Source organism: Jaculus jaculus, chromosome 14 (assembly GCF_020740685.1).
Source record: "Jaculus jaculus isolate mJacJac1 chromosome 14, mJacJac1.mat.Y.cur, whole genome shotgun sequence".
Taxonomy (NCBI): Eukaryota; Metazoa; Chordata; class Mammalia; order Rodentia; family Dipodidae; genus Jaculus; species Jaculus jaculus.
In genome coordinates, this window is record NC_059115.1 from 68,230,364 (window position 1) to 68,254,830 (window position 24,467).

General features: G+C 42.2%; 1 protein-coding gene across 5 annotated transcripts in view; it reads right to left on the reverse strand.

Annotated features, from left to right (window-relative positions):
- Window positions 1-24,467, reverse strand: part of Cast (calpastatin) — a 117,647-nt gene that overhangs the window by 79,722 nt on the left and 13,458 nt on the right. For all 5 annotated transcript variants that reach the window (XM_045133638.1, XM_045133633.1, XM_045133635.1 and 2 more), the window contains exon 2: window positions 23,680-23,742. In XM_045133638.1, coding sequence (XP_044989573.1) covers window positions 23,680-23,742 — 63 coding nt within the window. The remainder of the gene's footprint in view (window positions 1-23,679; window positions 23,743-24,467) is intronic.

Consider the following 24,467-nt stretch of genomic DNA (forward strand, 5'->3'; position numbering starts at 1 on the left):
CATTTACAAAGCAAATTACTTGAGCTTTTCTGCATTTTTCTCATAGGACGGTTTCAATCAAGAAGAGAAAAATGAAGAAAAGGAAAAGTAAAATAGCCTCTCCCTCACAAAGGCCTTCACGGGCAGTATTTCTTGCTTTTGAATAACTGTGTTCCAATGATACAACATATAAGTGTTAAAGTTCATAATGTAAATGGCAAGATTATGCCCCAAAGTCTATAAAACATGAATAATATACAACAAACATTGGATACAACAGTTAGCCGATACAGAGCACATATGTTAAGCTTTTTGAAAATGCTTTGGCTAGTGTTTTGAACTAATGTATTCATTTCGTTCAGGATAAATATTGCCTCAGCCCACAGAACACCCAGATTTACTTGTTGTCACCACAGGGTAATCTTTAGGTGCCCTGTGGCTGACCATCCTTTGAGTACTTCAGGAAGATCACCAGGATGGGCACGTTTTTATAAAGTTCTATCTAGGGACCTCAGAGAACTGTGAACAAGAGCAGGCACCTGGCATATGATATGAGCAACAGTGAAGGGGGAGCATAGCCTACATGTTACCTGGATGACAAGGCTTTCTCAAGTTATCAAAGGTATTAGCAAATAGCTTCTTTGTGTGTCATTTTATTTTATTTTATTTATTTGAGAGTGACAGACATAGAGCGACAGACATAGAGAGAAAGACAGATAGAGGGAGAGAGAGAATGGGCGCGCCAGGGCTTCCAGCCTCTGCAAACGAACTCCAGACGCGTGCGCCCCCTTGTGCATCTGGCTAATGTGGGACCTGGGGAACCGAGCCTCGAACCGGGGTCCTTAGGCTTCACAGGCGAGCGCTTAACCGCTAAGCCATCTCTCCAGCCCATAGCTTCTTGATGATCATAATGCGTGAGGAATGGGACGTAAGACAAAAAGATGAGAGAAGAGCCACACGGATACCAAACAGCATCTCATCAGTTTTGGGAGAGAAAATGAAAGCCGGAGAGGTTAGGTCACTGTCCAGTTGCTCCCAAACACCTGCAAGTATCGTCTGGTCTCACGAGTGAGGGCACGCGCGGATCCCAGGCTAACTACAGATTCCTCTCACTCCAGCAAAGCCCACATTCTGGGCGTTGGCTCCTCCATAAAGTCTGTGAATGAACTCCACTATTTGTGAAATGTTACCTGGGATTTGCACATGGAAATTAAAAGAATTTCATTTTTTCAACCTGATTGTGACACTATTAAGTAGAAAATGATAATATACATGTTTAAACTTCATATTTGAGGGCTATATTAACTCAAGGTTTACTTTACAAATAACTCATTAACAAAGTCAACTCAGGATGTGTTTCAATTCAACTGAGGATCCCTCAGATTTCCTGTGGAAGCTGGCCCCTGGGAATGTCTGGGTCATCTACGTATAATCAGTTTAGTTCAGTTAGAACAAAAGTGGAATTTGTAAAATTGGTCTTTCATTATTTTTTTAATTAATTAATTAATTTATTTGAGAGTGACAGACACAGAGAGACAGATAGAGGGAGAGAGAGAATGGGCACGCCAGGGCTTCCATCCTCTGCAAACGAACTCCAGACGCGTGCGCCCCCTTGTGCATCTGGCTAACGTGGGTCCTGGGGAACCGAGCCTCGAACCGGGGTCCTTAGGCTTCACAGGCAAGCGCTTAACCGCTAAGCCATCTCTCCAGCCCTCATTATTATTTTTTTTTTAGGACAGAATCTCACTATATTACCCAGGAGTTCTTCAGCCTGTGAGCTCAAATCATCTTTCCACTTCAGCCTCCTGAGTAGCTGGGATTGCAGGCCTGTGTCACCATGGATATATTTTCAATCTAACAAATTTAAGTTCTTTGTCAGTATAAGTCACTTAAAGCACAATACAAAAGCTTAGACATGCATCCACGTATAGGATATAGACCCGTGACTTTCAGGTTCATGACCGAAGTTGAATTGTGGTTTGGGCAATTAATAAGATCTGACTAACTTCCTGACAGGACAAAGGTTAGAGCCTGATTTTCAGGAAGAAAGCAATTGTGTCAATCAATCCAGGAGGGGAAGTGTGGTGGTTAGATTCAGGTGTCCCCCATAAACTTGGGTGTTCTGAATGCTAGGTTCCCAACTGATGGAGATTTGGGAATTAATGCCTCCTGGAGGGAGTGTATTGTTGGGGGTGGGCTTATGGGCTTTATAGCCAGTTTCCCCATCCCAGTGTTTGGCACACCCTCCTGTTGCTGTGGTCCATCTTCTGTTGGCCAGGGGGTGATGTCCACCCTCTGCTCATGCCATCATTTCCCCCTGCCATCGTGGAGCTTCCCCATGAGCGTGTAAGCCAAAATAAACCTCTTTTTCCCAGAAGCTGCTCTTGGTTGGGTGATTTCTACCAGCAATGCGAAGCTGACAAGTTTAAGTCCTTTGTCACTGTAAGTCACTTAAAACATAATACAAAAGCTTAGACATGCATCCATGTACAGGCAATAGACTCGTGACTTTCAGGTTCATGACTGAAGTTTAATGGTGGTTTGGACGATTAATAAGATGTGACTAATTTTCTAACAGGACAGAGATTAGAGCCTGATTTCCAGGAAGAAAGCAATCATGTCCATCAATCCGGGAGGGGAAGAGAAGGCATCCATGTGGGTCGAGCAGCTCCTGCAAAGGCCCTGAGGTAGAAATAGCTTTGGCAGATTGGAAGAGAAGACACAGGCCAGTGAGAGCATAGAAACTACAAGCTAATTAGCTAAGAGATGGGGCAGCAAGCAGGACCAGTACATTTGGTCTGAAATGACGGGGGTCCCAGATGGTAATTCTGGTGTGCCCCCTGGTCCTCCAGGCACAAAGTTCTGTCTTCTGGCCTCATGTCACCATGTGCTTATGTCTTCTCCACCCTCCGAGTCCTCACCGATCAGTACCCATCCTTAGAAATCCCACCCTGACCTAGACAGGCCTTTCAGCTCCTTTGCCTGCACACATTCACCCACTGTGACAGGATAGGATTCATCTGTCCGTACTCTCAAAGCAGGCTGATTCTACATTTATCCTAACTGATCTGTTCTGGACAAGACTGACATTGTTAGATAAGAATACTAATCCTATGACAAACTCAAATCCAGAGTTAAATTGCATTTCTGCAATTTCCTAAACCCACAGACTAAACACCACCCAACCAATTTCCCCTTGCTAACCACTCACAGTCCTTTTAATCTTAATGTGCACCTCATTGAGCTTAACATACAGCGAGTGGTCAGGAACATGCTGCCTCCCTCGTCCTGATGGTACATCCGTTCTCAGGCCTAGTTGAGTCACTTTCCTTGCTGTTCAGTGCGCCACACGGACTCAGTTCTAATGACTGGGACAACATCATTTTCTTATCTGAATAATGTGAATATCTGTTCATATTCCAAAGGTGAGCTTACAGGTTACATAAGGTATGTTCTGATGTCAGGTTGGAGACCCCTGCCCTGAAGAGACCTTGAATAGGAAGCAAGCAAATAGAGTGACCTCCTCAGTTGACCTGAGTGGACAATTAACTTAAGCGAAAACATAGTGGCTGGTGAAAACTTCTTATGAGCCTTTGGAATTTATATAATCAAAAGAAATAACATCTTTTTCTTTGGATATTAAAAAAAAACAATTTTACATTAGGACACGCCTATGATTCTACCAGTGGACCCCAATTAAGTTACCTGGAAACAGTTTAGTCCTTCTGATATCTGCTATTAAGCTGTGTTATATTGTACCCAAGCAGTATAATAAGAGCTAAATGTTTGACTTCTGCCCTTAGGTCCCAGTAAAAGGCTCTTGTTCATCTTGATAGGTTCTGTACAGTAGAGGAGCTAGGAAGACCTTGTTCTCATATGTGGGCTTTGACCCTGGTTTCTGACATAAAATTTGAAATCCCATAGGTTTCCCTGAGTAACTGGGTTCATCTTCTGTTCTTGTGAGGCAACTATTGCGGGGTGGGGGGGAGTAGTCCTGGAGGATGTTTAGCCACCAGAAAGACCAAACCAAGAATATAGGCATGGGCCTTTCAGTCCTGTCCCCCATTAAGTGAAGAAGACAAGAGAAGGTGGATATGGACTTAAAGACTGGCCATACCTATGTGATGAAGCCTTCATAATAATCCCCAAGGCACTGTGTTTGGAGAACTACCAGGGTGATGAACACAGCTCAACCCAGCTCCACAGGGAGAAAGTCTTCCAGGCACACGACCCTCTGTTCTCCATTCATCTCATCTGGTTGTTTACCTATCCTTTACCATAAGTTTTCTTAAAGAATATTTTATTTTTATTTATTTATTTATTTGAGACAGAGAGGGACAGAAAGAAAGAGAGAAAGGAAGGAAGGAAGGAAGGAAGGAAGGAAGGAAGGAAGGAAGGAAGGAAGGAAGGAAGGAAGGGAGAGGGGAGTGAGAGAATGGGCAGGCCAGGGCCTCTAGGTGCTGCACAAGAACTCCAGATTCAATGCACCACCTTGTGCATCTGGCTTACATGGGTCCTTGGAAATCGAACCAGCGTCCTTTGGCTTTGCAGGCAAGCACCTTAACTGCTAAGCCATCTCTCCAGCCCCCCCCCATTTTTTTTTTTTATTATAGATTACCATGTGTTTCTCAGTAAGCGCTCCAACAAGCTATTAAATCTGGAGGGGTGGTTCTTAGGAACCCAATGTACATCTGCTTGTATAGGTGATAACACCAAGCTTCTCTTTGTTACTTAAGAGGGGTGTGGGAATCCTTACGGGAGAGAATTCTTGGCCTGTGAAGTTTGCACTACCTCCCATTATGGCCAGGATTGATCGGCACTGGTGGGATACTGAGTGTCTGCTGAAAAACGGATAAGTGCTTGGTGTGGGAGAATAGAAATGTTCTGTGTAGAATTCAGCAGGAAAAAGTAGGTCCTTGTTCTTACTAGAAAAACAGGACTAATTTCTTTTTCCACACTGAGGTGATACTGTTTGGAATACTCTCTATAGGTATCTAGCATGTGGAACCATGTGCTATTTTTGACGATGTGGTAGCTCTGCGGATTACATAAAATTATAAATGTTATAATTTAGCCCACCAGCACATATACTCAATAAGTGTCATTCTTTTTTTTTTTTTCTTTTAGAGAAAGCAAACGAGAGAGAGTTAGGGAGGGAAAAAGAATTGACAAGCCTGGGCCTCAGCCATTTCAGTTGAACTCCAGACATTTGTGCCACCTAGTGCACACTAGTGCACACTAGGCAAGTGTGATCTTGCACTTGCCTCACCTTTGTGCATCTGGCTTACATGGGATCTGGTGAGAGAGAGAACATGGGTCCTTAGGCTTCACAGACAAGCATCTTAAAAGCTAAGCCATCTCTCCAGCCCAGTAAATGTCATTTTTAAAGAGCCCAGGACCATTTGTATGGTGGTGTTGGAGGCATTCTCTAGTAAATTTAACCTTCCAGAGCCAGAGCAGTAGATCCTAGTATTGTCCCAGTTATCAGAGCTAGAGATCCCTCCAGACCATACTCTGATGGGTACTACCCAGGTGCCCACAACATCACACAGGCATATGCATTTCAACTTCAAGGTTATCAAAGGCTGTGCAGAGTGGTGTGATCTCAGTGTGTTCTCTGTGAGCCACACCAGCCACTTGAGGTGCCATAGGGTCTCAGGACAGCATGCTGTGCAGGTAGGTGACTCCAAAGCAGTATTCAGACTTATAAGTAACACAGACTTAACAACATCATTCTAAAACTGGGCTCTGAAACTGTCTCAGTAAATAGATAAACTTAAGACAGAGCCACACCTTCTTTCCGGCCATAAGAGATTTGTGCTCTTACTCATTGTGATAGTTTGAGTCACCTACCCCTCATAAACTCATGTTTTCTGAATGCTTGAACCCTAGATGATGGCAATTTAGAAAGTGGTACCTTGCTGGAGCAGGTGTGTCACTGGGGGCGGAACTTGAGGTTTATTAGCCCTCAGTATGCCAGTGTTAGATGGCGCACTATCATGCTGCTGTTTCTACCAGCAATGGCAGAGGTCATGTCCAGCCCCTGCTCATGCAATGCTGTCCCCTGCCTTCCAGAAGCTTCCCTTCAAGACTGTAAGCCCGAATGAAAACCTTTCATCCCATTGGCTGCTTTTGGTCACAAGAGACATCAATATAGTTCTTACTTGAGGAAATGTGGGTTCCAAAGTGAGGGGTGCTCCTACTTTAACAACTAAGGGAACCACAGAATGATTTGAAACCAAAGTTTCAGACGTTGGACAAAGGGCTGCATGGGCAGTGTCTTTGAGAAGAACATAGTACATGTGGCTCCTTCCAGCCACAGCTTAGGGTCTGAGCATTCTAGCCTTCAGACTGAGGGACTCTGACTTCTCTGCATTGAGAAAGAATTGTCACAAATCTGAAGTACAATGAAAAACTACAAGGTACATGTAGATACAGAGAAATACTTTATTTTCCATGTAAAGAAAAATACAATGTCCAGTGTTTGGGGGGCAGAGGTAGGAGGATTGCTGAGAGTTTGAGGCCACCTGAGACTACATAGTGAATTCTAGGTTAGCCTGAGCTACAGTGAGATCCTACTTTGGGAAAAAAAAATTACAATATCCAGCAAGTATGTCTTCTATGTCCTGTACTAGTAACTTTGAATTATTTTTATTAAGAACACACTTTGCATGGATACATCACATGTTGGTACCATCTTCTCCCACCTCCCTACCCTCATTCCCCTGGGGGCCCTCCTCAGTTGGGTTGCTGGTATTCCCCACGGGGTGGTTGGTTATTGCACAAGTATCTTGGTTGCAATGCTGACTACATAAATCTACATGTAATGTTATGGCCAAGACCTATGTACACACATTGTATCAATGCCAAATTCCTACTCTGGATATTGTACTATGGATATAAAACAACAATCAACAGGTAAAGTGGGTGAAGAGTTCAAGGCACCATTCATGCTTTACACAATTTACTTGAAACTTGTGTAAAGAAAAATATAAGCAAAAAGAAAAAAAAAAGAATGAGTTCTAGTTTATCATTTTTTTTTTTCATGTATTATGACTTTGGTTTTGAACTCATGGCGATACTCCTGCCTCTGCCTCCTGAGTGATGGGATGAAAGGCGACACCATGCCTGGCCCTCACAAAACCCTTTATACCATGTTTTCAAGATTATATAAATAAGTAGAAGGTGCTTTTATTAGAGAAAGGAAAAAAAAGTACAAATGTCACAGCTACTCCAGATGCAAAATGGAAAATGAGGTGTTGTTAGAAGCAATACTAATGAGTCATGATAACAAGTAAGTCTTACCCTTTACACCTAATGCGGCACAGAAATTCATTTTGTGAATGAAACGCACCATTTCTAATGGCCTTAATGACAGTTCTACTTGATTTATTTTTTTCATCTCAGACATTTTGGGAAGTTTTGTTTTGCTGCCAAAAGTTTAGTTCATATATATATTTTTTCTGTTCTCCACGCGTCTCCTTAACACTTGGTAAAAATACTTTATATCAAGATAATTTTAGTTTTAAATATGGTTTTATTTAAGGTATATGAAAATTTGATTGTTTTTGCTGAGGAGAAAAGTGACTTTAAAAAAAAAATCTGGGAAAATATGCAAAACACGGAGCTTGGACTGGGGATGTAGCTCAGTTAAGAAAATGCTTGGGGCCGGGCGTGGTGGCGCACGCCTTTAATCCCAGCACTCGGGAGGCAGAGGTAGGAGGATTGCCATGAGTTCAAGGCCACCCTGAGACTACAGAGTTAATTCCAGGTCAGCCTGGACCAGAGTGAGACCCTACCTCGAAAAACCAAAAAAAAAAAAAAAAAAAAAAAAGAAAATGCTTGTGTGTGCACCCCCTAACCTTCTATCAAACACATGCATACATGCATGTATACCCCGAACCCCCACATGCACAGAGCAGCAGGAATAGCTTTGCTCTGGAAGCACATCATGGTTGGGGGGGCGCAGGATTAAAAGGTGTAAGTATATACAACACTTCTTAATTTAAGATCTAGGCCGACAGATACAAGGGTTTAGTTCCTATCCTTGTTAACATGCATTCTACCTATGCCACTAACTGCCTTTGCATATTGTTTAAAAAGTATAAGCAAAGGCAAGCATTGCTTTGAACCCTGTAATCCCAGCACTCAGGAGGCTGAGGCAGGATGAGTTCGAGGCCAGCCTTAGCTTCATAGCCAGTAACCGGTCAGCCAGGGCTACGTGGCAAGACCCTGCCTTTACTCCCTTGTCTCCAACACAGGAGACTAAAAGTAGAGAGAAAATATAACTGACTTAAGATTCTATCAGCCATGACCACTACTTTCAGCCTTTTTCCCTATATTTTTAAATTTTTATTATTTTTAATTTTTTTGTTCATTATTTATTTATTTATTTAAGAGCGACAGACAGAGCCAGAAAGGCAGATAGAGAGAGAGAGAGAGAATGGGCGTGCCAGGGCCTCCAGCCAGTGCAAACGAACTCTAGACACGTGCTCCCCTTTGTGCATCTGGCTGCCTGGGGAATCGAGCCTTGAACCTGGGTCCTTAGACTTCGCAGGCAAACGCTTAACCACTAAGCCATCTCTCTAGCCCTTATTTATTTATTTATTTGTAAGCAGAGAGAGAGAAGACAGATAGAATGGGTACGTCAGGGCCTCCAGCTGCAACAAACGAACTCCAGATGCATGCACCACTTTCTGTCTCTGGCTTTTACGTGGGTATGGAGAATCAGACCCCAGTCATTAGGCTTTGCAGGCAAGGACCTTACCTGCTGAGAAATCTCTCCAGTCATTTTTCTCTGTCTTTTTATTAATATAAAAAGATGCACAGTGTAACTTGAAGGTGTCACATTACTGAAATTGAGGATCTTCTGCCTTTTCCTTCCTAACATAAACATTTTCCCCCATTAAGTACTTTAAAAAGCTTGGTATTAAAGATGCCTTCATCAGTATGGCTGCGCCCATTTTTAACAATTCATAACTTTGCCACACCAGTACGATAATGTCATAAATATGCTTATCTAACTCATTGAGTATACTCCTGGTTATGTAATTTCCTATAATTGGAATTTTAATTTAAAAAATTCTTTTTAAATATTTTTTTTTTTTTTTAATTTTTATTTATTTATTTATTTGAGAGTGACAGACACAGAGAGAAAGACAGATAGAGGGAGAGAGAGAGAATGGGCGCGCCAGGGCTTCCAGCCTCTGCAAACGAACTCCAGACGCGTGCGCCCCCTTGTGCATCTGGCTAACGTGGGACCTGGGGAACCGAGCCTCGAACCGGGGTCCTTAGGCTTCACAGGCAAGCGCTTAACCGCTAAGCCATCTCTCCAGCCCTAAAAAATTCTTTTTCTTATTCATGATTTCTACTTATTTAGTTCACATTTCTAGGTATAACATATTAAGTGAAAGTGTTTGGTTATATTTCTATTATTTCCAGCCTCACATGTCCTTTCTCAGTGTGTGTTCACATGTGTCCATGCTATGGGGCTTGTGTGGCGATCACAGGGTCATGGGACAGCTCCAGGTGTTAATCCTCACATCACCAGCCTTGCCATTCAACACTGTCTTTGTCAGAACAGCTGGTCCGCACGCTTCCAGGTAATTCTCTTGTTTCCCCCTCCCTTCTCAGCGTAGGCATGCTAAGAGGGCAGATTTTAGCACCACAGTACTCAGCTTTATGTAGGTTCCAGAAGTCTGAGCTCAGGTCCTCAAATGTGAAGCAAGAAGTTTTAACCACTAAGCCATCTCCCCAGCCCAAGAAATACTGAGGTATTTTAATCTTCACTCCCCTACCTGTCCCGGGGTAGAGGTTCACTGTGGCCCAGGCTGGGCTCAGACTCACAGGAATTCCTCCACTTCTGCCTCCTGAGTGCTGGGATTCAAGGTGCACATCACTAAATCCAGCTCAGGGTTTTGGATCATAAAGGAATTACCTCCTTTTAGCCACTGGGTGTCTCCTTCGCTATGTGTCTAGCAGTTTTTCATATCATATCTAACAAATCTTTCTTTCTTTCTTTCTTTTTGGTTTTTTGAGGTAAGGTCTCACTCTAGCACCCAGGCTGACCTGGAATTCACTCTGAATTCTCAGGGTGGCCTCGAACTCATGGTGATCCTCCTACCTCTGCCTCCCGAGTGCTGGGATGAAAGGCGTGCACCACCATGCCTGGCTTCTAACAAATATTTCAATCACCTCTGCTTTGTTGCGACGAAAACTAACCCTCATTTCAATTCACTAGCCACTCACTTTTCTACTCCATTATCTAGGGAAGTGTCTGGTCACTCCTGGAGAAAAGTGAATGACAAATTTGTTTTCAGAGAAAAAAATATATTTTTCCCATTAAGCCCTGAGTAAAATGAAAACTGAAAAGCAAATAAGGGACCATTTCGGTTCTTAATTTCCATAGAGAAACTGTTCAAAAATTGTTAAGATTTCAAATTTCCATTAAATAATTATATAATACATAATTAACTAAAATCCAAAAATTATGGTCCTTAAGCTAAAAGTAGGAATCTGAGCCTGACTTTCAAAGCGGAAGCCCAGGAATGTCAACTTTAGTGCGAATAACCAGCCAGGAAGTCTGAAATCCTAATGATTAAGATAAACATTAAAGTTCACCACTCATTTCTTTCCAAATGGTGCCTTTGTTTGGTGCTGTCTAATTAGTAAATGAATGTGATTATCAGGGATGGTACCAAACAATACAAGAAGTTTATAACACGTGAAGTCTCTTGGTCATAATGACATATTTTTTTTTTTCTCCCTTAACTAAAATCTAGTCAGGGTTTCCTCTGACACTGTTGTCAACTAGGCCTCAAGAGTGACATATTTTTTGAATTATGCCTTGTCCAGTTTTTGTAAGAAGAATGCTGGGTCCCTTTATCTGAATCCTCATCGTTGATATCTTGTCATCTTTGACATCTGACAAGGTTCTGTCATCCTCCACCATCCCCCAGGTTTTAGGCCAGATTATCCAGAACCCTCTTTACTACTGACGTACTGATGTACTCCTAATAGCTTCCTTTTTCTTTTTTTCTCTATGAGAGACAGATACTTGGTGGGCCAGGGCCTCCAGCCACTGCAATTGAACTCCAGATGCGTGTGTCCCCTTGTGTGCGTGCATGACCTTGCAATAGACCACCTTGTGCATCTGGCTTATGTGGGATCTGGGGAGTTGAACACGGATCCTTGGGCTTCACAGGCAAGCACCTTGACCACTAAGCCATCTCTCCAGCCTCCTAATAGCTTTCCATTCACCAACATCTCACCTGCTCTTTGGCTTTTAAATTCCTACTGTTTCTTGCTGCATTTAGAATTGAGTGGTGCAAAAATCCCATTGCAATGAGCCCATGCCTACAGTGATTGCCTTTAATATAGCATGCTTTGCCCTTCCAGAGGATTATGAGTGATGTTCAGTTTAATGGCTATGGTACCAAGCCAAGAATAGAATCACATTCATCCCTTGTCCCTAAGTTGTCCACCTTCAAAGCCTCCATAGTCACTTCTGGCTGAACCGCTGACATGTGTCACAGCACCCCTAACCACTGCTCTGGACTAATGTCTCCTGAAGCTGCTGGGGAGGATGGCCCAAACCTGGGCTCGAGTCCTGAGCTTCCTTAAGCTGCTACCTCCCGGGATGCACACTCTTCCTCCTGGTTCTTTGGAATCAGTCTCTGACTCCTGGGCCCAATTCTGGGAAGGAGATTCCTTGCTAGCTCTTATTTCCAGTGGACATCCACTCCCCTACCTCTGCAAGGGCTGGAAGCTGTTGTCTTGGCAATGGTTTCCAATGGTGATACACTTCTTGGCCCCTAAGCAGAATTTCTCACCTGGCTTTCAGTGCTCTCTGCTGGTGTGTCTATCCCCTGGGAACTTCCAGTCAACCGGAATCCATCTTTTCAAGCTCTGGTGACTAAATGCTCCACTGGCTGTCTACCTCCTTGTTGCCATGAGTCTACTGAGGATAATTTGAAATTTCACTGCTTTTGTTTGCTTTCTAGGTACAGTCTTTCTCTAGCCCAGGCTGACCTGGAACTCACTTTGTAGTTTCAGGCTAGCCTCAAATTCACAGCTAGCCTCCTACCTCTGCCTCTGGGTACTAGGATAAAAGGTGTGTACCACCACACTAGACCTTTACTGGCTTGTTTTGTTTTGATTTGTTTTTTTGTTCGAGGTAGGGTCTCACTGTAGCTCAGGCCGACCCAGAATTCATGGTGATCCTCTGACCTCTGCCTCCCAAGTGCTGGGATTAAAGGTGTGCACTACCATGCCCAGATAAGTTCTTTTTTCTTTTTTCTTTTCTTTTTTTTTTTTTTTTGGTAAGGTTTCACTGTAACCCAGGCTGACCTGGAATTCACTATGTAGTCTCAGGGTGGCCTCGAACTCATGGCGGTCCTCCTACCTCTGCCTCCCAAGTGCTGGGATTAAAGGCGTGTGCCACCATGCCCAGCTTTACTGGCTTTTGAGAAACCTTTAGAGCTTCTCAAAGTGTCTCATTTAAGACACTTAACTTCCCACCATGTTCCCCTTTCCTCCTCTGACCACCTTCAGTCTTCTCTTTGGCTTCTGGGATGGTTTTGAAGCAGATGTCCCCTATAAACTCATGTATTTTGAAGGCCTGCTCCCCTGCTGATGTCAGTTTGGGAGGTGGGACATTGCTGGAGGAAGTATGTTGCTTGGGGCAGGCTTTGGGGTGTTGTAGCCGGCTCCTCCTTGCCAGAACTCAGCTCTCTAGCGCACTATGGCAGAGGTGGTGCCCAGCCTCTGCTCAGGCTGTGCTTTGCCCTGTCATCATGGGGCTCCCCCTTGAGACTAAGCCAGAATAAACACTTTCCTCCCATCAGCCGCCTTCGTTCAGGTGTTTTATCCAGCAGCAAGAAGATAACTATAACAGAAAATTGGTAGTGGAAGTGAGGACATTCCTGCTAGAAACCTGATGCGTGGCTTTTAAAACTGATTTGTGGGAAGGATTTTAAACCTTGGCCTAACAGACATCTTGCAGTGCTGTAAGTGGAGCTTAATGGGTCATTCTGTTCAGAGTCATAAGGTCTAAGTGCAGTAAGAACTGTGGACTCTGGGGCTTGGCATATGAAAGGAAAGAGAATTTTGTTGGGACTGCATTAGAGGCAGTTTAAGTGAGAGGCTGGGTGTGCTCCTCCTGTGTCCTAAGAATTTGAGCAGGGTTAGATTTAGAAGAAATGAACTGGTGGGAACAGATGGGTATGGCACAGAAAGAAATGAAAGTCTGGTCAGGAGACAGCAGCCCAGTTCAGCTACAATGGTTTGAGAGATTACCACCATTGCGACTAGGCCAGCTGCCCTCCATTAGGACAGAGGGAAAAATGTCAACTCTTTTGAAAGTTGGGGACCAGAATGCTTAAGGAGTGCCCTGTTCTTAAAAGTCATCTTTGTTCCCCACTGCATTAACAAATTTGGTAGCCCTCCTCCACCTGGTACTATGGAAGCAAAACAAATGCAAAATAAAGGAAGGATCACTGAATTTGCAATGAGGTGTGTATTTATTTATTTTTGTTTTTCAACATATGGTCTCACTCTAGCTCAGGCTGACCTGGAATTCACTATGTAGTCTCAGGGCGGCCTTGAACTCATGGTGATCCTCCCACCTCTACCTTCTAAATGCTGGAACTAAAGCTGTGTGCCACCATGCCTGGCTTTGCAATGAGGTTTTCCTTATTTTTAAAATAGCCACTGGGCAATTTTGAGGCAGGCTTGTTGGAGTCCCTACAAGGGGACCTGATGAAGATGAACTGTGGGTTGTGGTGGAGACCCCAGGTTTGTTGGAGATACCCGCATGATGGGACAGCTGCCAAAATGGGCTGCTGGTCAGGGGCGGGTTGTTCCCTGGGCCGTAAGCATCCCAGTTGTAGGGATGGAATAGGAACCCCGGAGACTTTGTTGTTGGTGGCACGCGGACACAGCGCTCTGGGATTTGAAGTTGGCCCTGTGTTTCGCATCTTGCATGCATGCAGTCTCTCTTTGCCATGTCCAGTGCCAGATTTGATCGTCTGCCAGAGAACAGTTACCAAAACTGGTTTGATAACAACCTGCAAGCTTAGATTTAGCTTGTTAGGCTGCATAATGTTCATTAAATACCTGAATCACTGCTAAATAAGAGCAACTACTGAAACCTTCATGACTGACTAAACATCTTTAAGTACTTTGGCGTCTTTTTATGTGGTAAACAAAGGCTAAGTGATGCTGTAGAAAAGCATGATTATAGATCATAAGAACTTTATATATTTTTAAAAAGCTAAAAGGAAGATTCCTAAAATATTTTACTATGGAAAAGGATAAATATTTCAAAAGATAGGTATATTTAAACTGATTTAAACATTTTACAATATGAACATTAGCAAAGCTTCACTAGCATGTGCAACTTATATCGGTTTTACATGCATTTCAATAAATTTAGCTTCCAAAGAAATGAGACTGTTCAAACAAAAGATGAATGTCTATTCATTTCTTTCTATTTTTTTAGGTAGGGTCTCGCTCTAGCCTAGGCTGGCCTGGAATTCACTATGTAGTCTCAGCCTTGAACTCACAGCGATCCTTTCTCTTCCTCCCAAATGCTGAGATTAAAGGCGTGCGCCACCACGCTGGGCTCATCTCTTCATTTCTTGAACAAGAGGGGTGTTAACAAAGATTCTCCCAGTAGCCAAACTCTAGGCGTACCCCTCTGAGCTCTTTTTCAACTAAGTCTAGAACTTGGAACTTCTCTGTTTTCCTCTTTAGGTTCCAGTTTTAAGAATACCACTCAACCCCTTTAGCAAGACTCCCTTTCTGTGTTACAAACTGGATATCTGATCAAATTCCTCATCCTGTGACATCCTCCAGGTAATGTCTGTCTATAGCAAGAATCCTATCAGATTAGTTTAGCCAGAGTTCTTCTTAAAAAGTTTCCACCCATTGCCCCCCCCTACCCTGCTCTTTATTACAAATCCCCCTCTTCCCTGAAGAGGTGTTAGCAGTTGAGTATAGCCTCTCTCCACAGTACTGCAAGACCCTCAGTGGTCCCTACATTGAAAACAATGCTTCTGAATACAATCTTCATTGCTGGTTTTTTAAATAAATGTCATGCATACTTTTTATTAATAGAATTATCCCTTTTTGTAAAAGAAACACCGATTTTTTTTTCTTTTCCTCCTTTATCACCTATTCTTAACTTAAATCTGTGCATACTGGAAGAAGTCATCAATGCGGAGTCACCTCTGGGCATCCTCTCAATCATGACCATGGTACCATGGCTATCTCCTACCACTTCATAGAAACAGCATATGAGAACAGAGGTGCCATCCTTGCCTCAAAACAAAACCTTGCTGTAGTTCCAAATTATTCCGGGAGTATTCGCAGCATAGGTCCTAGAGACTCTCCTCTCCTCTCCTCTTCTACCCTGACCCCATCATGACTTTGCACAGTGCAGCCTCCCCTAGCCCACTGAGGCCTCTTCTGTGACTTCATCTAACTTATCTCTTTCCCGCTCTCTGCACTGTGGTGGTTTGAATGGAATGCCCCTCATAGGCTTGTGTGTTTGCACATTTGGTTCCCAGCAAAGTAATTTGCAGGTTGGTGGGGGGGGGGGCGGGTAGGACTGTAATACTTTTAGGAGTTGTAGCATGGATGGAGAACCTGTGTTACTGGGACTAGACCTAGAGGAGTTATAGCCTGCGCCCCTGGCTGTTCTCTTTCATTTCCTGGGGAAGTGACAAGTGACCCTGGCTATCCACCCTGCCATGTTTTCTCCATCATGATAAACTGCAACCTCTGGAGGTGTAACCCAAATAACCCCCCCTCTTTCTTTCCCCTATAAGCTACTTCTAGTCTGGCATTTTGTCTCAGTAATGAGAAACTAACTGATACATGCACCTAAGCATTTTTATCAATGATGAGTTTTAGTTGCAATCACTACACTTTTTTTTTTTATTAATGCCAACCAAGTATGTTAACCAATAACTTCTTCCAAGATTCTTCAGTAGGTAAAAACAAGTTCTCAGTACAGTCTCAAAGCCATCAAATATCTTGTCCTGAATTTTATTAACTTCTTAAATTTCTCTCAGAATTCCACCTAAATTTAATTCTCAGGACAACACCTCCATTTTTAAAAATCTATACATTTTTATTATAGGTGTTGAACTTAAAATCCATGTACCACTCATGAGGTCATAAGAAAATAATCCTAATGCCTACATATACAAGTGCCACTTATACCTAAGCAGTGACCTAAATTACTTCATGGTGACTAACACACAGAAGAAGGTGAATGCTTAGAAATTACATAGAGAAATCTTAGGGACAAAGGAGATGAGGAACTCTCCACCGTGGTCAAGTCCCATCTTTAAACATGAACTTTAGGACTGTTGAGGCTTTACACTAAAACTCTCCCTCAAAGTCTCTTGGGTTACAGGCTTGGTTCCCAGCTGATGGAGTTTCGTGAGACAAGTGGATCATGGGAGAGCTGGCCTCTTAAGTGGATGAATCCATTGATGGATTCATAATTACTGGAGTGGTAAAAACAGGCCAAAGTGGAGGAAGATGGCTGCTGCAAGTGTGCCTTTGAAGAGAGCCTATACTGTTCCAAGGCTCTTCTGTCTCACCTCTTGCTCTTTGCTTCCTATCTGCCGTGAGCAGCTTGGCTCCGTCACCCTCTGCCATGATCTTCTTTCCCATAGGTCAGAACAAATGGAACCAAGTGACCATGGTTTGATGCCCACCCCCAACCCTGCTCACAAACTTTTAAGTGACTTATGTCAGTAGTTTTGTCATCAGTGATAAAAGGATAGCTGACCCAAAGCCTCTCTTGAAATATGGGAGGAGTTACAACTATGAAGCAGAAAAGATGCTAAAATTAAGAATCATTTCAGGGCTGGAGAGATGGCTTAGTGGTTAAGCGCTTGCCTGTGAAGCCTAAGGACCCCAGTTCGAGACTCGGTTCCCCAGGTCCCACGTTAGCCAGATGCACAAGGAGGCGCACACATCTGGAGTTGGTTTGCAGAGGCTGGAAGCCCTGGCGCGCCCATTCTCTCTCTCTCCCTCTATCTGTCTTTCTCCCTATGTCTGTCGCTCTCAAATAAATAAATTTAAAAAAATTAACAACAAAGAATCATTTCAGATTGTCCCCAACAAAAAGAAGAACAGAAGAGACATGGGCAGGTGTGGCAGCAGTAGGCTGCAACTTGGCAAGAACTTACCTCATTTGAAAAAGGAGGTCCTCCCAGAAGAGAGGCAAAAGGGGCCCTGTTTCCAGGGCCAGCTACGGAATGAAGTTCCTCCTTGAATTGCATTGCATGCAGATGATGTCGTCTACTGAGTGAAAGCCCATTGGATGATGGGATTTTATCAGAAGGTATGCACATTCATCTGCCAAATAACCTGGGTCTGAGGAGATTCACTTTAGGCAATAAACCAGGAATTGGGCTAAGGAAAGTATGTTTATAACTATTTCTTTGTTGTTGTTATTTTTGTTTTTCGAGGTAGGGTGTCACTCTGGTCCAGGCTGTCCTGGAATTAACTATGTAGTCTCAGGGTGGCCATGAACTCTCAGTGATCCTCCTACCTCTGCCTCCCAAGTGCTGGGATTAAAGGTGTGTGCCACCACGCCTGGCTTGTATATAACTATTTTTAACCTCCATAAGTAGTCACAGTTTTGCTTAAACATAAGTAAGGTCAAAGAAGAAAATCAAAAGCACCACACACAAAGGAGCACAGATGACATCATGATCCTGAAGAACAAAAGGGTGAATAGCTCATCATATCATATGTGACAGAACACACTGTAAGGGGAGGTGTGCATCCTTGATAGGAAACACAATGGTATTACCTCCATGACATCAAACTACAGATGGAAAGATAACCGAGATAATGAGAAAGACAGATACAGAGAGGTAAAAAGATAGCCACAAGAAACAAAACACAAAATTGGAACCCATAATGCAAGTTTCAAAGAACAATTCAGAAATAAAAACATGGGGACAAGCTTCAGAATGTCTCTCCCAATGCAGAGATAAATGTCAAAGAGAGAGGACAGTATGGTAGGTGATTAATACATGTCTAATCTCAGAATTACACATATGTGGAGGCTGAGGCAAGATGGTTGCAAGGTCAATGTCTGCCTGCACTGCCAGTTTCAAAGGACAGCTTGGGCAACTTAGACTGTCTTACAAACAAAAACATTCACTAGGTATAGGAATATAGCTACATGATATATTGCTTGCCTAGCCTATGTGAGTAATGAGTTCAATTTCTAGTACCCTCCACCTAGAGAGATAGATGCGAGGAAGGAAGGAAGGAGGGAAAAGAAATAATGATTAATTGACAGACATCTCAAGAAAAGGTAGTTTTAAAAAGTACATACAGATGTACAATTTGAAAATTTTTAAATTTCAAAACTAAAATTCCAAAATCGCACCACTGAGGTGGACCAGCAATTAAAGACATTTGCTTGCAAAGCCTGCTGGCTCAGGTTCGATTCCCTAGCCACCTACATAATAATTCAAAAGGTGGTGCATCTGGTTTTCATTTGCAGTAGCAAGAGACCTGGCACACAACACACACACACACACACACACACACACACACACACACACACACACAGAGCAAATATATATTTTAAATTGTAAAAAAAAAAAAGTTCTAAATATAAATAAAATTTGGCTCCCTCAAGCATCTTCTTTTCAGAAGAAAGGGCCAGAAAATCATGTAACAACAGGTACAGAATCTTGGAGGGACAGAGCCGCCACTCAAGTACGGCTCATGGTTACTTCATGTCACCTGACTTCCTTGAATAAAGCCAATGAGAAAGCACACTTGTATGCACAACTAAATGTCATCTTAAGAAACTCCACACAGTGAATAAATACATAAAAATTAAGACGCAAAAATGAGAAATCTATAGGCAAAAGATTTTTGGAACCTCCTAAGACAGATTTGGCTGACGCCACAAGAGTCTAGATATCCAGGTAAGCCAGTTGGGACTGACTGGCCTTGGCAAAGGCCTATGGCATTGGCTCCCCTTGGGCCCGGGGACCTGAGTTTATAAGCTATAAGTCATCATGTTGTCCCTCGTGAGAGAAATAATGCTGTTTCTTTTTGTTCAGGTTCATTTTAATTTGGTGGTTAAAAAAATCACTAGCTTCATATAAAGAAAAAGATCTGGAAAATCTATGAAGCTTGAGTCATTCTATACTTGATTCACATATTTTAGAAGAAAAGCAGGTAAGTAATGAGGAAAAGCATGCCTCCTGTGCTATTAGGACAAGGGGAATCTATCAAACGTTGTTTCCCTTAAGGCACAGTTTCTATTTGATTCTGCTTGCGTCTCCTAAAACATATCCATTATTAGATTGGAAGCATTTACAATTGACTCTGCAAATTCATGTCCTTTTATTTTGTAAGTTTTGTTTTCCAGGACCTCACTCAAATATGCTTCTAATAGCTTCACACTCCCCCAGTATGGCCCAATGTCTCAGTCAAGTACTTTAAATAGATTTGATTGTAGGTTTTGAAATACTTTTTTTGTTCCACTGTATTTAAAGATGCTGATGTTAAATGCTTTCATTTTCTCTTCCCCACTCTCTAGTCATTCTCCTCTAGTCTTCTTAGTCCATGTACCTTTCAGTCTCATTTGTTGCTCTACAACTGGGAAAGACTTATTAATTCAAACAACTGGCACATGTAAAGTTTCACAGGCGTTTACCTGACTCTATTCTCAAGCATTTGCATTACTAATGTTATGACTCATGACACTTTAATGCCATCATTCTATTAAATTACTGCAGACATTTTTCAGGTCACTTAATGACTACAATGAGGTCATATTCCAAAGAAAGAAAGAAAGAGAGAGAGAGAGGGGGGGGGGAGGAGGGAAGGAAGGAAGGAAGGAAGAAAGAAAGGAAGGAAGGAAGGAAGGAAGAACTACTGACAATATTTAAGTAGAAATAGCTCTGAACTTTATATAGTATCCTGGTGATTGTCACTTAACGCTAAACATATTTTGTTCTAATTATACCCCTACCCCATGTTCCCCTTTGGGACTTTTGTTTATACCTCTAAAGAAAATTCAGGGGACTGGAGAGATGGCTTAGCCATTAAAGTGCATGCATCTGTAGCTCGTTTACAGTGGCTAGAGGCTCTGGTGTGCCCATTCTCTATCTGCCTCTTTCTCTCTCAAATAAATAAGTTAAATTAAATATTAAAAAAAGAAAATTCAGAAATTAAAAAGACAAGGATAGACATGGAAATGAATTTTTACCCTGACTTTGTATCAAAGCCTTAACAATATACTTGCATATTCTAGAGGAAAATGTTATTTAATCGCTGGTGGCATATGCTAGTTTGAAAATGTGTTTGTTTTGACACAGATTCCTACTATGAAGCCCAATAGGACTTGAACTTGGGATCCACCTGCCTCAGCCTCCCAAGTAGCTGAGATTATCATCTTAGGACACATGCCACACTAAAACTGTGCCAACACAAGATTTCTTAATTTTACTTCTTTATTAGCAGAGTAATAGACAATTACATTTGTAAAAACAAATATACATAACAAATCCAGATTTCATATGGTCTGACAGCCATGAGCACAGACGGTGCCTAAGAGAGGACAGTCTTCTTGAACTGTCTCCAGAGTTCAATATCTCATCAGTGGTCTATGTGCACAGAACGTAACACCTAGAGACACCATAGAGAGTGATCATCTTGGAAATGCATCTTACATATCAAGACTCCCATGCCTTTCTGAGCTGGCAGAGAGAGCCGGTCAGAATTTGGTGTGAGTACAAGTCTGAAACTCTTTCAGTTCTGGGGTGCTACTTGTTTCATGAATTGTTCTTTGTACAACTACACTCTGTTGAATTCATTTCGTCTAAAGTGATAATTTAAGACACAGGAGCAGGGCAAAGGCTCCATCTTCTCTTAATGCCTCTGTTGGTTGGGGCAGCCGACAGACCTATTTACCCAGCTTGTATCATAACAGTGGGTTTGTAAACGTGAATTTCTCACAGTGCTATGAAACAAGAACTGCTGGTATTGTTCATAGAATAAAATCCATTGTTCCTCCTTTTAATACATATATTTTTTAATTTGAGAATGACAGACACAGAGAGAAAGACAGATAGAGGGAGAGAGGGAATGGGCGTACCAGGGCCTCCAGCCTCTGCAAACGAACACCAGACGCGTGCGCCCCCTTGTGCATCTGGCTAACGTGGGACCTGGGGAACTGAGCCTCGAACCGGGGTCCTTAGGCTTCACAGGCAAGTGCTTAACTGCTAAGCCATCTCTCCAGCCCTGTTCCTCCTTTTAAAGTATGCATCCAACCTTCCAGTTCCAAAAGCCAGGAATAATCTGCCTCCTCAGACGCTACCTCGTCAAGTTCTTTCTTTTTTTTATAATTTTTTTTTAATTTTTTATTTATTTATTTGAGAGCGACAGACACAGAGAGAAAGACAGATAGAGGGAGAGAGAGGGAATGGGCGCGCCAGGGCCTCCAGCCTCTGCAAACGAACTCCAGACGCGTGCGCCCCCTTGTGCATCTGGTTAACGTGGGACCTGGGGAACCGAGCCTCGAACCGAGGTCCTTAGGCTTCACAGGCAAGCGCTTAACCGCTAAGCCATCTCTCCAGCCCAAGTTCTTTCTTAATGGCAATCACAAAAGGGTTTCTTAGCAGTGTTTTCCAGGCCTCTTATGGTAAGTAATATGGAGATTGGGAGGTAGAGTCCAGATATTAGACAATTCTGTGTTTAGCCGTGGTTCCTAAACTAATAATTACTATACATTCAAGAGTTACTTTTTAAACTTTAAAATTACAACATAACTGACCAGAAAGTCAATAAAAGGACTTGTTTACTATCCACTTGGCTATTGGGAAAGTTTCCTTTTTGTGCAGATATTTTAAAGTTTTGTTTATTTTTATTTATTCATTTGAGAGCGGCAGACAGAGGGAGAAAGGGGCAGACAGAGAGACACAGAGAGAATGGGCGCGCCAGGGCCTCCAGCCATGGCAAATGAACTCCAGATGCATGTGCCCCTTGTGCATCTGGCTAACATGGGTCCTGGGGAATGGAGCCTAGAACTGGGGTCCTTAGGCTTCACAGGCAAGCATTTAACCACTAAGCCATCTCTCCAGCCCTTGTGCAGATATTTTAATCTTAATTAGTAATAAAGTAGAATAACATCCCAAAATGTATTTCTTCCTTTAGAGAAAAAGAGACAGCAAAATCTCAAATAGGAAGTACTTGTTATTTGCCTAATTAAAATTGATTTGACTGATAATTTATCTGGTAATATATTTAAAAAGTTAAGTTGATAAAGGGATTAAATGATACCAGATACAGTTTCATGATAGACAAAATGGTGAAAATGTGTTTTTTTTTTAAATATGAGAATTTATTGTTTAACAGTTTCTCAAATACATAGGGGGAAATCTTAGTTTTCCTTTTTTTTTTAAATTGGTTTTACTAGGTAGGGTCTTGCGCTACCCCAGGCTGACCTGGAACTCACTATATAGTCTCAGGGTGGCCTCAAACTCTTGGTGATCCTCCTACCCAAGTGCTGGGATTAAAGGTGTGTGCCACCATGCCTGGCTTAGTTTTATTTTTTATATAAAAATTTTTGTGTTACATAGTAACAAGAAGTTCCATATAAATTCCTATGGTAGGAAAGAGTCTAAATCATGTTATTATGGGTGTCAGTAATGGAAACAATGGTAGAAAGTGAAGAAGTAAGCAATGCAGGGTAAATGGCAGGTCCTCGCTGAACAGCCTCCTTCTAGATTGGATGTTCAGGAACTGCGGGAAGAAGGCTTCCATTCTCCAAATCGCCTTCCAACATTAAAGATGAAAAGGGAAAATTAAAATGGTCGCGTGGCCTCTAGAAGTCGGAAATGACGTCATTTCTACCGAATGAAGGTTAAGCAGGTCCACTAGATCTACGGTTTACCTGCCAAGACACCAGAACCCTTCACTAACAGGTCTTTGTATGGGCAACTATCAATGCATCACTTTCATGAATGTAAAATTCTTCTCCACAAGAAACCCTTTTGTGGATCGGTGAATGCAATCCTCTAAAAGGCAGCCAGGCAGGCAAACCCCTTTGAAGGGCAGAACTTTCACATGCCCCTTCCTTGGCTAAGTGGGTCAGCATTGACGTGCTCATCATTCCATGTCAATCCGTCAAAGCAGGTACAAAGGCAGCCCCGTCTCCAAGTGAGGAGATTCAGCCTTACTGTATTTCCACAAATTGAAGCAAATAAAAATAATGCTCTCTTCCTTTTGTCTCTGAACTTGAACTTGAATGACTGGTTAATCTAGACCATCACCACCCTCCTTGCATAGCACAGGCTCGTGAAAAGAAAGTTCCTTTTCCACTACAGAAAGTGGATTCCTTTTCTGTAATGTTCACCAACAAAACAACAAACCAGTTCTTGTAGGGAAAAACTTGAAGAAAAAAAAAAAAAACCAAAAAACTGAGCTCGGATTCTAAATTGAAGCTATGAAAGTTCCTCTATGAGGGTCACATTTTACATTTCATTTTCATGATTTCCAACTATTGGCTCAAATCTTAGTTAAAGCTAAATTTGCCACTAATCCAGTGAGAATACCTTACTTCATCATTTTTTAAAAGAATTTTAAGACAGAATTCACAATTTAAAAGGAAAAGAAAATGATAACTAGTATTGCAGAAATTACCTCATCAGAGCCTTTGTTTTCTCCTGGTTTGGAAGGTGATCCAGTGTTTTTGTCATTGACATGCTAAAACAATGTAAAAGAAAAAAAATATAATTTTCAATAGAGGAATGTGATATAATGTAATGATGTGTTCATTCCATAAAGACTAAATTCACAGGCTTTCAAAACAAGCATCCCTTTATTCTTCCCCTTGAGAATATTGATAATTATCCACTGGTCAAAAGCTTTCACAACTCAAAGGACGACACAGACATTCATTTGAGAGCCAGGAAATTGGTCTATAATTAACCAGATGCAGAACTGATGATAATGCCAACTCGACATCTTGTCTCCTACAAAATGCCTCATGGGTTTCTGAAGCCCAAATTGCTAGTATGGGAGACATCTGCTTCATTATGGAGATGAGATCTCTTAAGGACTATGTTGTGTCTGGAGCCATACTTAAGCCCAAGTTTAGCATGGACACAGTCAGATAGTATTTAATAAAGACAAGAGTCCACCATAGCCTTCCAAGTCACCCTTCATTTCCAACAACTCTTGATGGAACTCTCTAGATAAAACAAGTCATAAAGTTTACTATATATATATATATATATATATATATATATATATATATTTTCAAGGTATGGTCTCACTCTAGCCCAGGCTGGCCTGGAATTCACTATGTAGTCTCAGGGTGGCCTCAAACGCATGGCGATCCTCCTACCTCTGCCTCCTGAGTGCTGGGATTAAAGGCGTGTGCCACCAGGCCTGGTTTACTACATATTTTTGAGAAATGAAAAACACTG